The sequence below is a fragment of the Aptenodytes forsteri genome, unplaced genomic scaffold, assembly GCF_000699145.1.
Source record: "Aptenodytes forsteri isolate BGI_AS27 unplaced genomic scaffold, ASM69914v1 Scaffold54, whole genome shotgun sequence".
NCBI lineage: Eukaryota > Metazoa > Chordata > Aves > Sphenisciformes > Spheniscidae > Aptenodytes > Aptenodytes forsteri.
The window spans coordinates 12,459,274-12,476,277 of NW_008796044.1; the positions used below are offsets into that span (position 1 = coordinate 12,459,274).

Genomic DNA, 17,004 nt, shown 5'->3' on the forward strand with positions numbered 1-17,004 from the left:
GGGCAGAAAGCCATGAAATGGGACTATGCGACTCAAATACAAGGACATAAAAAACCAATCTGAAGAACAAGACCTCACTACTAAATTCCTAAGTGTGAAATTCAGGATAGCAGCTACAGCCCACCCCCCTCAGCAGCTCCATCCTTGACCCAGAGGAATATGCTTTCCCCTCCTCTTGTAGGAAGGCCCTGAAAAACTTTCTGCTTTGGGTTCCAGAACAAAAAACCCACACATATTAAGCACCAGGGTACTACTCCCACCCCTCACCCCATGCCTACCATTCCTCAAGCAACAGAGTTCCTCCTCAGCAGCACCTCCAACACAACTGCTGTTCACGGGGCCTCCTCCCCTTGGCCCAGCTGTGGCTTTCACAGGAGGCTTCAAATTGGCTACTTGGCCACAGCTGTGGCAAGGTAATGGGGTCCCTTATTAACCCTTCCAAGGTCTGCTCCCAGTGTGTTTTGGTTTTTTTTTTTTGCAGTTAGTTGTAGTGCTCCTTTGCAGGGCAAGTAGCCTTAAAAATATTTGTTCATTCCCCTTCTAGCGAATTAACCCAATGTCAATAAAGCCCCTTGTGCTCTGCTGTCCAGGTGGGATAACAGAATCCTCTCCTGAGGGAGTTCAGTCTCTACCCTGTTTTTTTCCATCAGCAAAATGTAGATTTATCAAAGTGAAGTCTCTCACCAAAACTGTTCAGTGCAGAGGCTGGTCTGACAGAACCCCTGAGTCAGGGGCTGAAACCCATTGAGTTTCCTGACAGCGTTCATCCCTTCTTCACAGCACTACCTCCAGCCTGCCGCTGCTTTCATCCGCTCACTCATCATCAGATGCCAAGACTGTGGTCTCTTGGGAAGGAACGGTCTGAAATGATCTTCTGTTTCCTTGGCTTCTTGCGAGGCCACTAAGCAGAATTTCACTTCAGCATTATCAAACTGAACTACTTTGATCACTTCAGTTAGTTCCTTCCTGCTCTGTGCCTTCATAACACAGAGTTGCTGCTCTCCACTCCCAAGCCAGCCAGAGGAGCAGGCTGCACAAGATAATCAATGCCTGGATGTGATTGGCACACAAATGAGGAACTCAAGTGATAAGAAGGATATGGAGAAAGAGATTTTTTTTGCTGAGTTTGCAGTCCCAGTAGAACCTTTTTTTTTTTTTCTTGAACGTTCACATCAGAAATTGGTCTGTTCTGTCCACCATTGAGGAATAACTGTGGACTTCTTGGTGATGCTAATTAAGATCTCATACAACAGCATCCAGGAGAAACACTGTAGCTCTCCATGTAGCCAACGAATGAGTATTTGGCTCATCACCTCTCAGCTTGACTGCAATGCCTAGGCACAAAGCTCACACACAGGATACTTTAGCTGGTACAGAATACTGTAATCCTTATCTTAGGCTATGTCACAGCCACAGACATGCCCCATTTGCTCTCCATGCCTTCTGCTGGCTCTTCAGGCAGTGTCATGTCCAGTTTGCAGTCACAGTGCTTGTTTTTACATTTATGTTCAAATAAGCCTGGACACAAGAAACCTAAAAGGCTGCTCCGCACCTTCAATACTACAGTGCAATGCAGCTGTCTGTCATAAGGGAAAAGGCATCTAGGAGGAAACAGCCGTTCTCAGTGGCCAGGCCAGGACTGTGGAATAAACCCACTACTAAGGAAGACCTTCATAAACACACACACATACATAGGTAAAATATTAATGCCATAAAATGACAAAGCCAGAGAATTGCATTCAGTGCCTGTATTATATTTCTATGTCCTTGCCTTTTTCATATTACAACATAAATGCTCAGGTGTCTATATTCCAAAACAGAAAAATATCCACTGCAAACACTTGTCTCCAAAGGAGGAGCACAAAGAATAACATGCACCAGAGTTACTCACCACGCTGCTGAACATCCCCTGGACGGAGGTAGTGCAGTCTCTCACACCACACATCTACAACATGCCCCTGGGCTGTTCCCATGTAGGACATGAGTACAGGACACTCGGTCTCTGGAGATGAGTTAGGAGGGCCCTTCTCACAGCCATCTACTGTGAGAAGTTAATTTTCATTTGGCCCACAAGCATGTAGTTAAGATCCTTCATCATGGTGACGAAGACTATGGCAGTCATTCTGTCTGTGGCCTCTTATGCCTGCTGTGGTGGCAATGTAAATCACACTACACCTCTCTTCTCACCTTTTCCTTTCCTTTTGGCAAGTTTTGGAACCGAAGCAGTGAATTTACTCCTGCAACAAAGCTTATTTGCAGCAACACAGGTTGTTGTAGAGAGATTGGCTCCATTTACCCCCCCTTCCAACACTCAGTCAGGCTGGGAACACTTCTGGGCAGCTACCACTGAAGTTTCTTCCAAACATGAGTTTAATTTGTGTTGTACATGACATAAGCCCCCAACTGGAGCTGACCTGCTAGCATCCAGCTTATTTGTAGCTGAATAAGCAAAACAACCTTTTGCTTTCTACCTATTAGGTCAGTGACATTGATTTCCCCTGACTGCAATGGCTGCAGATCCTTACACACAGCAAAGGGAGAACTGAAAGTATACATGTTGTTCGGGGAGCTGCTGCACGCGACGAGAAGTGGAGATTCAGGGTTGCTTTCCTTTTCCAGGTTTGCATGATTGGCTAGTCCTGCACTAAGACCCTGGTTCTGAGCTGTCCACAGCTATTCACACTTTCTCAAGACACATTATCCAGTGTGGACAGAGATGAGTAATTAAGTCAGAGGGATGCACTAGGACTTGTGAAGGTGACATTAGGAATATCAGCAGAAGGAGAGAGTGTTGCAACTCTTTTTCATGTTCAGACCTCTGCTCCTTTTAGCATCAAGTCCTTGGTCCATTTGCTGTTGTCACAATCATTAATGTCATTAGCAGCTTCTGTGCTCTGAGGATGCAGATGGCACTACGTGGCCTGAAACAGATTCTAGACCATGGGCTTGGCTATGAACTGCCCCATGCAAAAACACAAAGCACCCAAGACACAATCCTCTCCCAGCCCTCCAGTGTGCCTGGACTCCACAAGAGTCATGTCCTCCTAGACAAGAGGCTGTAGGTTCACAGTCAAGTGAGCACTTGAGGCAGCAACGTCAGAAAGACTCTCCTCCACATGCACCCTTCACTCCAGAGCTTTGTGTTCTCCAGATGGAAAGAACAGACCTGATGGCAGAGTCAGAAAGATCTCCTCAGAGGTGCCAAATAGTCTCACTGAAGGAAAGGTCCTAGTGCCTGCAGCAGGTATTAGATACCTGTAAGCATGTCAGACACCCTCCATTAACTGTCTCTTAATAAAAGTCTTCAATGTACATTAGCATTAGAAAGGCACCAAAGAAACCCTTAACCATGATAGCAACTATTAGTTTGGGCCAGGGCAGTGAAATTGCTTTATTATATACTGCTCTTCAGACGCAGTCTGCCTCTAAACTTAGAAAATCTCAATTAATTTATGGACATGGAGCTTCTGTCCCTCTCCTGATAGCTGGCACGTCCTCTCCCCATTTCAGTTTGTTGGCTCACTTTCTTATGTGAAATTCAGCAGAAAAGAGGCACGCAGATCACCCTGGGAAGCTACTGGTTAGACAGGGAGAACAGAAACTGCCTTTAATTGTCCAGGAGAGTGAGCTCAACCTCAGCAGCCAGCCTTGGCCTGGGGAACTCAGGGGAGCTGTAAGACACACAGTTACTAGGCAGATATAATTTTGCATAGTGCTGGGGGACTCGTTTCAATTAAAGAAGGTGGTCATCCTATAAAATCTGTAGCATTTATGGCATTTTGACATTGGAGAGGGGAACCCAGAACACTCACTTAGGATTAGGAGAGTAGACTTCATGCACACCCCTCCCATGTTCACATACTCTCACCAAGGGCAGTTGCTCCCATCAGTTCATCTGAGTTACCCTTATATTAGTGAACACACAGGGAACATCCCTTCCATGGACTGCCTGTCTCACTGTGCCTTTTCTTTTCACAAGTCTGGAGGAACCGTACATAGTCACAATATAGGATGGTTCAACACTGAAAAGAAGTTGGCTTCGATGTCCTTCCCCGCTTAATCCTCTGCAACAGTCATCTTGCTGACACTAGCCCTTACGATCCCTGCAACCGAACATCGCTTCTCCAGCCCCGGGGTTCAGATTAGAGGTCTTGACACTTCACACACAGCTGATGATTGCTGTGACGGAGGAATGCAAGGATAGGCAGCTGCTCATGCTATGAGATAGCTGTAAGCTACAGAGCTAAAAATAACGACAGCTCCTTGAGAAATAATGCCAAGAAGGCTTGCCATAGCTTGGGAATGTAGGTCTAGACATGGTTTGTTTTTGAGAATGATTTTAGTACATGTTCCCCAGTTCTCAGGACTTTCAGCCTGCTCTGAGCACTAACTGCGTTCCTCTGCTCCCTGCTTACACCGTGCAGGATTACAGGGTGAACATCTTCCTGCGACAGCAGTGGAATGACCCGCGGCTGGCATACAACGAATATCCTGATGACTCTCTGGACCTGGACCCCTCTATGCTGGACTCCATCTGGAAGCCTGACTTGTTCTTCGCTAATGAGAAAGGGGCCCATTTCCATGAGATTACCACAGACAACAAGCTTCTGAGGATCTCCAGAAATGGCAATGTCCTCTACAGCATCAGGTGAGGTGACTCAATGGGGAGAGCTCCACTGAGGTGGGGGAGGGCAGAGTTAAACTTGCACTGTTCAAGACTAAAATGAGAAAGTGGAGACTTTGAGCATGTCATTGGATAAAAGAAATTGAGGGGGTTTAAGTGGGAGAGCATCCAATTAACGCTGTCATAGCAACATGGTGGGAAGGGACCTCTGGAGGTGTCCCATGCAACCACCTCCCAACGATTGACAACAGTAGCTCAGGTTAGCTGTGGCTTTGTCTGGCCAAATTGAAATGCTCCATGGATGGAGATCCCACAACCTCTGTGGGCAGCCTCTGCCAGTGTTTCATCCTCCTTTTGGGGCAGATTCCTTCGCATAAAAATCACTGAAAAGTGAAACACATCCTTATTTTCCTGACCAATATTGTTTCAATTTTTTTTGAGTTAAATACAGCTACACAAGCTAAAAGAAAGAAAAAGGTCATTAACCACCTCCCTCATCTGGACCTTTACATCCAGCATTAACCTGTGCTTAATAGCAGTAAGGTATACTATACAGTTCACTGTGTGCATGTCTAAGCACGTCCTTGTGGGAGCAGAGTAATGTGCTGTAAGTGAAGATGACTTACTCCAGCCACCCCAAGAAGAAGAGGTTGGCAAAAGTGTGGAATCCTTCTGAGGAACTGCCACCAGCTACCTGAGCTTCAAGTCCTAATTTTGCATTAGTAGTTTCCCTTTAAAAGAAAGCATGCAAAACACCATTATTTTTCTTCACGGTTAAATAAGAAGATGCCCATCCCAAAGGACTGGGCAGCCTGGTAGTGCTCTATCACACACCAATGAAGAGCCTGAGACAGAGACAAATTTTCCTGTGCCTCATGCCTCCTTCCAGAAGTCAGGATCTTGGAGAAGGATGGTGCTTTCAAAAGGCGTGGAGACTGTACACCATGAGCCGGGCTGCCTCTGGGACAGCAGAGACCACTGCATAGCTGGGGGTACTTCCACACCCCCAGGCAGCTCTGTCCTCAACGCTTGCTAAGACACAACTATGCCTGGGAAATTTGTTTTCAGAAACAGTTTTATTTGCAGAAGGGAGAGAAAAAAAATTGAGTGAAAAAGGGCAGATGGGAAATGCCTCCTTACATCAGTAGTTGAATCCATGTTGGAGCAGAAGGATGTGGGTCCTTCAGCCAGATGGTCGCCACTCACTGCTGCTTCTACAACAGGCAGAAAAGTAATAACCAGGAAGGTGTTAGCCAAAGCATATTGAGATCAAGGGTTGGTCTGGGAAGGAATCTAGCACATCTCTACCTTTCCCAGTCTGAGGACTTCTGCTCCTCACTAGTAGATTCCTTAAGATCCCTAATGTAAAATTACTGGAGATATTATACTAACACAAACCTAAAACCAGCTGTACTACATGAAAACTGGTAGAAGCCCATGAAAAACTATGTTTTGAAAACTGCAGCATTTCCTGACAAAAAATTAGGGAAACTGCTAAGTAGAGCTTCATGGCTTTGTCTCAGCATAACTCTTCCCATTTATGCTTTTATCGCTAGATCAGAGAATCCATCAGTGAAGACGAACTAATTGCACTGAATTTCCCACAGGAAATCAATCCAATCCCCCACCTTCACTTCCAACCCCATCCACTCCTTAAACCAATGAAATTAAGATCAAACTTCATGAGCTTAAAGAGGGAAAGTTCAACTTTATCTTTCACCTTATGTATAATGTAAATTTGCCTAAGGTACACACACCTCATCTCACACTGCAGCTCCCAGTGGCAGCCATGGGGAAGAAAAAGCAGCATGGAGCTGTAAAATGGAAAATAAACAGCTTAATTCTGCAACGTAGACAGCCTCCATCAAACGTCGTGGTGGTTCCAGTCCAAAGACCAGATCCCCGATGGCCAAAACAGTAAGAGAATCGCCATGCATGTTGGCTGAGTGTAGAAACCTCACATTTCTTAATTTCTAAAAACAGGCAGGTAGTAACACCGCCACCAGCAATTTGGCAGTGAGCGCGGCACAGAGTCCTGTTCCAGGTGGGTTTGCAGGAGCACAGAGGGTGAATAATGGGTCACCCCAGCCCTGGGGTTGCTCTGCAAAACAGAGCAATGACTCAGCAGGGGACATGGAGCAGAAATGGAGCAATGACTCAGCAGGGGACATGGAGCAATGCGGCTGAGCTGGTCACTGTTTTCAAGACAAAAACTTGAAAACACTTCAGTTCTTGTTTTAAAAAAAGAACTTTCCTCTCTCTCTCATCTCCAAATGAAAATATAGGTTTCTTTTTAAGTACATTTTCCTGTGAAAACCAAAAAGAGGACATTCATGATGGAAGAACACAATGTAAATAGTTTCCAAAAGGAGAAATAGTCTTTCCCTTTTAAAAAAAACATTTCCATCTAAAGTGCTCTGCCATTTTCTAACTGGCTCTTTGCTACTACTATTTGCAATAGTCAAACTCTAGTCAAGGCACTTACAAGAAGGTAGACTTTGTCCCATGGACCCAAAACTCAGCATGCTCAGCACTGGGTTCACCCAAAATCACCCTTGAGGATTTCACTCTCTGATCCCTTCTCAGCACACACTTGTCCAGCATGTGCTCGGCATCTCACGACCTAGTCGCAGCCACAGCCATCCCTGTTCCACATCTGCCAGATATTTACAGTAAATTCTTCTCAAGGGGCTTGTCTGAAGATCTAATTGAAGGCTTATCTCTCTGATTGATCGGAGTTGGAGTCCCCTGCCAGAGATGCGATGAGAAAAACAAAGTAGGCAAAGGCTAGTGGTGACTCTCTTCTGCTAAGGTGTTTGTTTAAATACAGAAAATGCAGTTGCTTTCATAAAAAGGAAACTTGAACAGGTTGATTCTTTCTGCTGTTACATCTTCTGTCCCAACATGCCTCTAAACTCAAGCAGAGAATTTCTTCCAAGGTTAAACTACCTTTCCCTCCTACTAAGTTTCTTGTAGGTCTGATGATAGAAAAATTCAATTCCTGTCCCCCAGGAAATTCTGCTATTTCTACATCAAGGCAAAAAGCTGAAAAATCTGAACACTTCAGGGAACAACATTTTTGGCATTGTCAAACCAAATAACACAAGTCTAGCTCTCTGAATCAAATCATTTAATATCAGCTTGTTGAACCAAACAAACATTTTGAGCATAGATCGTGGTATAAGGCAGCACAGCAATATACCACAGAAAATGCAGCCTGCACCTAGTGGAAAATAGAGCTTGAGAGACAAAAGTAGAGGTCTTAAGATGCACAGCAGGAATTCAGGAAGATACAGAGATTCATATTGACTTACCACAGGGCATTTTCCCTGCAGAAAATCCCACCAAAATCTCTCTTTTCCCCCACAGCAACCTGTGATCTTGACCAAAAGTCTTTTTTTTTCTGACACAGAAATGTTCTGTTCAAAGATTTCCAAACAGTCCCAGTCTCTAGAAATGTATCTGGGGGGTGCAGAGGATGAGTTTGGGCTTACTGCTAATCCAGACTGTTGTGAACCCGAGGCAAGAAATGGAGACAGAAGCAGCAAAACTGTTCGGTGCAGGAACGCTTTGTTCTGCACAGTCCAAAACAACATTGCAATGAAACGCCATCTGCATCAGGGGACTCTGCCGGGAATTATATCACAGGCCTAAATGCTCGGCATTTCTGATGCTTTCCAACACCACATGTGAAAACACAGGCAGGGAAGAAGTGCATGATCAGTCATTCCCCCAGCACACCAGTATGCCTTGGGCAAGGTACCAGCCTGTTTGCAACATTGGGTGTCCGAGAGGGTTCACCCTCTCATCAGTACCACAAACTGTTTGGCATTCCCCCGTGCTGTCTTCTCTCCTCAGGATCACGCTGACTCTGGCCTGCCCCATGGACCTCAAGAACTTCCCCATGGACGTACAGACGTGCATCATGCAGTTAGAAAGCTGTGAGTCCTGTGCACATCTCTGTTTTGGAGAGGAGACAACGCGTTTTCCCTCTCTCTCTCCCCTGCCATCTCCCTCCCCAGCTGCAACCCATTCCCAGTTCAGCCTTCACTGGAGGCTTGCTCAAGAACCGCTTGCTCAGGATTTTCCATTCATTCAACATGTGACAATTCCTAGAGAAGCCAAATGTTAAAAGATCCCACGAGAGGAGCTCTGGCTTGCTTGTATTTACATTGGCCTTTCACTTTGGAAGAGAAAGGTGAAAGTGCTTTCAGCTGCAAATGGGATTTTTTCTCTCTGATGAACATTTGCTCCTTGTACACGTTGCTTATCCCCAAGGAGGAAAAGATGATGCACAACTTCATTCAGAGAAAGAGGTCAAGTTTGAAAAAATAGCAAACAGCCCAACAAGCCAAATTCAAGAAAAAAAAGTGATTTATTGCAGACAATTCATTGCACACCATCACAGCTCCAGTGCAGGTCATTACCCTAGCTTTTACCATATGCATAAGCAGTTCTGCCTCAACCCAAATCCCATTCATTACAGCATTGCCAAGGAAGGCCAGGATAAATCTTTGCCTCCAAGCATAGCTCTCTTCTACAAATCTGTCCCTTTCCAGATGAGTATTTAATATGTTTCACATGGTATTTGTCTCCTCCTTTCAACAGTTGGCTACACAATGAATGATCTCATATTTGAGTGGCAAGAAAAAGGAGCCGTGCAAGTTGCTGACGGGCTGACTTTGCCTCAGTTTATCCTCAAAGAAGAAAAAGACTTGAGATACTGCACAAAGCACTATAACACAGGTCAGTGCTGTTTACCCTTAGCTGCTGGGTTCATTAGAGAGGAATTCAGGACTGTGCATTTGCCAGAGTCTCTTGCTATGTCTGATGGCACTCTGGTAATACAAGCCTTGTCCTACACGGCTAGGGACAACATACCTATAAATACACATAGACATGTTGCCAGTAAACATACACATACATAGCCAGCAAAAAGCTAACAGACACAAGTGTGTGGAACCCTCTTGTCGCCTGTAACATCTGCATCTCTTCAAGGGTGTTTGGTCTGTACCTTCTCTCCCGGCATCTCCTTTATCTTTGACGCAAGGGAGCAGGTGAAATTTAAGTGACAAAGGACATAGTGCCAAGAGTTTTCTTTGCTATGTTGATGTTGTACATTCATATTTCAGAACTGGGCAACAGCTGTTAATTTCCTCCTCTAACAAGACTCTGGTTCTAGGCAATGCAAGGAAAGTCCCCAGACAATAGCTGAAAACAGGAGGCTCACTGTGCCTTATCAGTAATCTTCCATGTATCTCCCATTGTTCTCAGGCAAGTTCACCTGTATAGAAGCTCGTTTCCACCTGGAGCGGCAGATGGGCTATTACTTGATCCAGATGTACATCCCCAGCCTCCTTATTGTCATTCTGTCCTGGATCTCCTTCTGGATCAATATGGATGCTGCACCTGCTCGTGTTGGCCTGGGGATCACCACGGTGCTCACTATGACCACGCAGAGCTCTGGTTCCCGAGCATCACTGCCCAAGGTAGGGAACACGCGTATCTTCGCAGAGGGGCAAAATGTGCACTTTCTGGGGACAGCACATAAGTAAGTGTACCACACAGATCCTCCTGCTCAACACAAGAGACGTTCTGCTGCCATTGCACTATTCCAGTTTAAGGGCAAGCAGAACAAATTCCAGTCCCCTCCTGCAAAAATTTTAGCAGAGTTCCTATGACTAGCAGCAAAACTTTCCCTAAGATTCAGCACTCACCCCAAGATCCACCACAGCTCCCACTAGCCAGGAGCTCTGTACTTTACAAACCCCTGCAACAACCACACATGGATATGCACTCTACATTCTAGCTTTTTACTCACTTGACCATCATATTTTTATAATAGTACTGAATTTCCCTGTTATGAAGGGCTTCTGGTGTGATCAGACTAGATCACTATTTTCCTTGCATATAAACCATCACAAACAAGACCTGGATAAATTAAAAACTGTGGAATTATTGCTACTTAAGAGCCCAGGAGCACTTTCAGTGGCCTGATAATACATTCATATTAAACGAGCTAGATTTTGGTATTGAAGAGCAGATGTCAACCATATCACGGCTTGATCAACTCCTTCCAAAGACCTTGGGAGTAACATGTAAAATGGCAAGCAAAAAGGCGTTTGGGTGAAGAAGCCACCCCATCTCAGTCTCTCTGTCTGACTCCTAGGTGTCCTATGTGAAGGCCATAGACATCTGGATGGCTGTGTGCTTGCTGTTTGTGTTCTCTGCACTTCTAGAGTACGCTGCCGTCAACTTTGTGTCTCGGCAGCACAAAGAGCTGCTCAGGTTCAGAAGGAAGAGAAGGCACCATAAGGTAATACATAAAGCATGAAGGACACGGCTGGAATCTGTCCCAGCAGAACATCACTACATGGTCAACTGAACTGAGCCACTAGCTCCTAGGGAAGTCCTCAGTATATGGTCAGGTGTTAAGAAGGGTCACACATGAAAAAGCAGGGCTACCTCAATGAATTGGAATTCTCTCTAACAGTCTGCTGACCCCAGGAGTCTAGCAAGCTGGTTTTTGTTAGCTAGCCAAGTGGTCTAAGCCAAAAGGGTTGTTCTCAACAGAACAATTTCCACACAGCTATGTTCTGGTCTGAGTTCTCTTCAGAAGACACAGTGAGGGCTGGGGGAAGCAGGCAGGGAAGTGTGAGGGATGTCTATTAGAGAACAGCATCCCCCAACAAGACAGCCTACATTAGCCTGGAGGTAAGTGACACCTCTTTTGTCTCTGTCATCTCTGTGTTCAAAAGCATCTGCTTCTCAGACTGACTGCAAATTCCTCTCTGAAGGAAAGAGCATTATTCTCAGCTTTAGCCTTGCTCCATGCTTACTCACCATGACTGATGCCAACACAAGCATGCATGTGTCACAGACATGCATCTCCTGCAGCCTGGACTCTGCTAGCTTTTAGGCTGAGGTACCACAGCAAAGATTTCACCTCACAGGATGCACTAGAAAGAAACATAAAGGTGACTGTAGTCACAAGACCAAAGGCACTTAAAAATTGTCCTCAGTTAACTAGTAGAATCAGGTAGGTGGTATCAAATTTTCAGTGCCAGACCTGAGAGGCTGCCCTCAAGCTAACATTAAAAAAACAGTAAATTTGCTAAGAAAAAAAAAAACACAAAACAGAAAATTTTGCTGATGGGAATCTCAAGAGAGCCCCTAGGAGACCACCAAGGTCTGCCTAAAATATTCCTCATAGGTATTTGTCTACCCTCTATTTTAAAGAGCCTTCCGTGACCCATCCCACCCAGACACACACCCCCCATTCCATTGCTTCACTCAGCCATTAAAAGTCTTTCCCAGGGTCTAACCTGTCCTCCAGAAGTTCAGAGTGTGCACTTGGAGAACTGCCACCATTCCAGGAAGCAGTGGGGGCTAAGGAGCAGGAATCCCTGTCTCTTTGTAGATTTGCCTCTCTCTGCTTCAGTTGTCCTATCTGCAAAACAGGAGATAATTGTTCACTTGTCCCCAGCGCAGTCAGGACCAGGGATGAAAAGTGTTGGACAAATGCAAGGGAAAAGAAGTAACAGATGAGACCATCAGCACCCATTGATTTTGTCTGGCCAGAGCAAGACCCTGCCATCTCATAATCAACTGAGGCAGTTTTGGTTCAGAAGATGCAGCCTGCTTAATAGAGCCATGGCTAAAACCACCCAACATGGGTGCCTCATATTGCTTTTCTCTCTTCATCTAGATTCAGACATCCCATCTCTGGATCCGTGCTGTTGTATGCAGATCGCTCTGTTGATAAAACAATAAGGAGAAAAAAGCCACTAATATACAGATGAGTTTAAAAGATATTTGCCAGAGATGTTCCATTGAACACAAGGCTGCTATTACAATCCCTGCCCAATCTCACAGCAATTTAATTGGAACAGAGCATAAACAAAAACACTTGCAAAAGCAAAATGAACAAGGTTTGCAGGCTCATCAGAAAACCAGGAGCTGACTGCAAATATGCAAATGGGTTAGTGCAGCTGCCAAAGAATCTAATTGCTCTGTCCTGATGTCCTGACTTGTCTGGGTAGCTCTGCCTGGTTTAGGTATGTCAGGCTAAAAACAAGTGAGATGTTGCAGTGGTCCATGCTGGTGGAGGCAGCTGGGGAGAGGACTAGCACATGCCCACATTTATTAGGTCTGCCCAAATCAAAACCTACTAGCCATTCTTCACAGCTCAATGCACCAGACAACGTGCCACGGTCTGGTACTAATACAAGTGAATCCAGACAAATCTGTTTCTTACTTTCCTCAGAGTTAGATGCAAGGTACTAGCTTGTTCTCATCATTAAGAGTCTTTCTTCCTCTCTAAAAAATAAAAATCAAATCAATAAATATTTGTTGCCAGGTTTCAATTGACCCTTTCCATTTCTGAGCCACCTCTTACCTCCTTCCCTCTGGAAGAAGCGGGAGGACTAGTCTAGAAAGATCAGCTAGACAACTCTCTCCGAACCCATTACTCGGTCTGTATTTACTGAGGCAGACAGGTCCTGGCACGGGGAGATGTAGGGACCATGATGACTAGGGAGAGTTACTATCCCTTCGAGGTATGGACCAGTCTGGTTAATACGACACCATCATCAGACCCACTTGGAGTGTATTTGGAGACCCAGCCCAGGGAGGCCAGCCCAGTGTGGCTGGTGATGCCTTTGCCCTTCTCCTTTGATATGGCACCTTGAAAAAGGCACCATTAGCTTCTCTATCCTGGGTACGGCACTCACACAAAACAAATCAGCCACAGAAAACAGCCAGTGGCCCCTCGGTAATGAGGAGAGAAAAGAAATCCGGTAAATTAGGGAATTGAGTGATTTAGGCTAAACCAGAGATGTGTCAGTGCACATGTGTTTGTACAACCAGAGAAGAGCAGAGGCAGTTTTACCTCAACCCCCATAGTACAGATGTGATGAAAAGGTCTATAAGCTCTGAGCATCTCAGAAAGCCAGGCCTTTGCAGCCCATGCACACATTATTAGCTGCACGAAGGAGCCCAGTTAAGGAAAGGGAGACAAGTTAGGGGTGAGAGTGAACCTTTGCAAAACTCTCCCCGATGTGCCAGAGCCAAGGGATGCTGGTGCCCACTGCCACCCCAGGCGCAGCCCCCGGCACAGCCTGGCAGGCGCTGGCAGGAGCCGGCAGCGCAGCAGGAGGGTCGGAATTGGCCCCTGCTGCCCGTACCCCGCCAGGTCCCCATCCGCCCTCATTGCCAGTGCCTCATCTGCATTGCAGGTTCTGGCCGCCAAAAAAGTAGAACTCCTGCATCACCTATCATCAGAAAATCAACCTTTTAACTGAAAAATTCTCTCCAAGAGAGCCGAGAGAAGAGTTTCTGTGAACCTTGACCCCTAGTGCTCACAAAGTGTCTCTTACTAGATGTTCAGCACCTGGACTCACCCAGCCCTGAGAGCAGCTGGGTCCTAATTTTTGGTGCCTCAGTTTCCCCAACCAGAGCATGGCCTCCTCACAGAGGCACTGTTAGGCAGCAAAGACATTTAAGGATTGTCAAGTACCAGATGCCAGGGACCAGCGATGTACCAAGGGGACACAACCAGAGCAGGGGAGAACTAGCCAAAGGACGGCAAATTTGTCTCAGCCAGGACTCTGAAACAAATAAGCCTGCTGTTAGGTCACACAACTCACCAGCTTGCCACCCTCTCCCAAAAAAAAAAAAAACAAAACAAAGAAGGCTTGATTTTATTTGGGTTGTTTCGCTTTGCTCAAATACGCCAGCGTGCTCTTCCTTCCGCACCTCCACCCCAGACCCCCGGCACAGTGCCTCCATCCCATGCAGCTACCTGCTCGATACAGGGGCCATCCAGAAAAGGCATTCTGCAAAGAAGAGAGGAAGGGGCAGCAGGGCACATCAGGCAGGTGGGCTACGAGGGAGGGGGCCGGTATGTCAGTGTTGGGGGACACAGGTCAGCGTTGGTGGACACAGCGTGAATCAGCCTCCATGACAGATAACTAGTGCCATTGGTCTAACAATTAGCCTCGGTGACCTGCAGTCAAGAGGCGGGTTTCTGACCCTGCCTCTGCAACTCACTGGTTGAATTACTTTGGCCAAACTTGTTTTTTCCTGTGATTACATCCCCGTGTTCAATAAAATAGGGCTAAATTGTTCTGAGAAGCCTGCAAGGCCTCCACCAAAAAAACAGCAATAGCATTTGCCTTTAGACTGGAAAATAAATTATTTTTCTTTCTCAATAATTGGAATTTGCACAAGCAGCCATGTCTTACCGTTGACCCGCAGAAGAGCACTTCTGTTCCTCACCTAAAAGATGGCTTGTGGGGAGGGGCTGTGGGGCTCGGGGGGTTCTGTGGGCAGGCGAGCTGAGGGCTGGTTGCACGCTGCCTGCAGAGGTCTTTTCCTGGACAGGTCTCGGCGCCTGCGCATCCATGTAACTCTGTAGGAAGTCTCGCGCTGTGGCTTCGACTACCTGAGTTACATGGAGCCCACTCCTTCTGGGCGAGCTGATACAGCACAGGCAAAGCAAAGAAGGTGCTGATAGGACCGGGGGGGGAGGGAGAGGCAGAAGCAAAACAGGGGATGCAATTGGAAAAATGAACACAGTACCACAAACCGTTCAAGTATGTCAAAGACACCAGTGGGGTGGAAGTCAGTCCTGTTCTCCATGGGGTGCCTGGATCCCCTGATTTGCATCTGTGCATCACACAGCTGGCACCCCTCTATAAGGCTGATCTCCCAAGAGCAGAGGGTTTGTCCAAGGGTGCTGTGGTTGGGGCACGACGGAGATGTCTTTCCCTTGCAGAGCAGGAAGCTGTCAGTGGAGAGCCTTATAGCGAGGGTGCACTGTCTATATCTCATTTTAAGTAGAGTCCCATGCTGAATCTGTTTCAGGAGGATGAAGCTGGTGAAGGCAGGTTCAACTTCACTGCCTACGGGATGGGACCAGCTTGCCTACAAGCCAAGGATGGCATCTCCGTCAAGGGCGCCAACAACAACAACACAGCCAACCCGGTCCCCCCACCGTCCCGCTCCCCTGAGGAGATGCGAAAGCTCTTCATTCAGCGAGCCAAGAAGATCGACAAGATCTCACGTATCGGCTTCCCCATGGCGTTCCTCATCTTCAACATTTTCTACTGGATCATCTACAAGATCGTCCGCAGAGAGGATGTGCACAACCAGTGAGGGAAGGGGAGCAGCTGGGAGGGAGCGAGCAATCCTTTATATATGTGCAATAGCAATGCAGCAATGCATGAATTTAAGAATGTGGCAATATCTACTAAAAAAAAAAGGGGAGGGGGGCTGGGAGGGACTTTTAATCATGTGAACTGAGGATAACCGGCACAGGGAGGAGAAAAAAGCTCTTCATCTGGGGAGTGCAGGGTGGGGGTTAGTTTTACGGCATAGGAAGGTTTGGATTGCTCCAGCTGCAATCCAAGCAGTGTAATATATTAATATATATTCATGCTTAATTATAATGCAAAAAGAAAACAATCAAAAAAAGTTAAACAAAAAAAATCCTTTTTTTAGCCTATTAACAGCTTAGATTCTCAAGTCACTGGAATGATTCATAATTCCATGTGCAGAAATGACTGCAATTACGCTTTATCTGACTTTTGCTATAGAAAGGCCATACCAGTCAAGCACGTGGGGAAAAAAAAGCCCTAACAAAAGGAAAAAAAAACCAAGAAAATCATTCTATGCTTCTCTAGATTTTGCACTTTGAAAACTGGATAGACAGGGAAACTTAAGAAAGAGGCTGCGGGTTGTTGTTTATTTTATATATTTACTTTTTTTAGTCACGGGTTTGCCGATCAAACATTTTGTGACTTTTGGATAGAGGAAAGCAAACACATTATCTCTCTCATCCCCATCAGAGAGCATCCAATGGGAAACCCGAGAAGGACATCAGGGCCTTCATCAGAAATCGCAGGTACCTTCTGTCCTTTTAAATGACCTGGCAGGATTCAAGTCCCAGGAGTCAGAAATAGTATTCAGAACACTAGAAATGATGAAGGATTTTTTTCTTTTCCAAACCACTTTCTGCCATGTTTCCTTACAATGGGGGGGATGGAAGCTTTGGATGAGTTAAAGTAGAAATTATATTTAAAAATATATAGAGAAAACAGGCATATCCATGCCTTTTCGCGACAGGACCGGGCGAACGGCAATATTGTCAGTAAGGGGTGGGGGGGGGAAGGTGTGTACAGAGAGAGCGGCTCTTATTTTCAGACATTTCATAGCAGTAATATTAATAGCGAAGCTGGGCCGATGGACCCAAAACTCTATTTTTGTATCTATTTTGGTGCTGCATTTAGCTTTAACGCGGATGGGAAGATGGAGCAGGCTGCTTTGCCCCTCTCTGCTGCCCAGCAGAGTCCCAGGGGAGGCTGGCACAGGCTGGTGGG

At 46.1% G+C, this 17,004-nt stretch overlaps 1 protein-coding gene across 1 annotated transcript in view; it reads left to right on the top strand.

Annotated features, from left to right (window-relative positions):
* GLRA1 (glycine receptor alpha 1) overlaps positions 1-15,861 on the top strand; it is a 40,162-nt gene extending 24,301 nt beyond the window's left edge. Inside the window, exons 4-9 of the mRNA XM_009285816.2 lie at positions 4,425-4,648; positions 8,483-8,565; positions 9,233-9,370; positions 9,899-10,113; positions 10,794-10,940; positions 15,467-15,861. Of these exons, the coding sequence (XP_009284091.2) occupies positions 4,425-4,648; positions 8,483-8,565; positions 9,233-9,370; positions 9,899-10,113; positions 10,794-10,940; positions 15,467-15,781 (1,122 nt within the window). The 3' untranslated portion in view covers positions 15,782-15,861. The remainder of the gene's footprint in view (positions 1-4,424; positions 4,649-8,482; positions 8,566-9,232; positions 9,371-9,898; positions 10,114-10,793; positions 10,941-15,466) is intronic.
* The last annotated feature ends 1,143 nt before the right edge of the window (positions 15,862-17,004 follow it).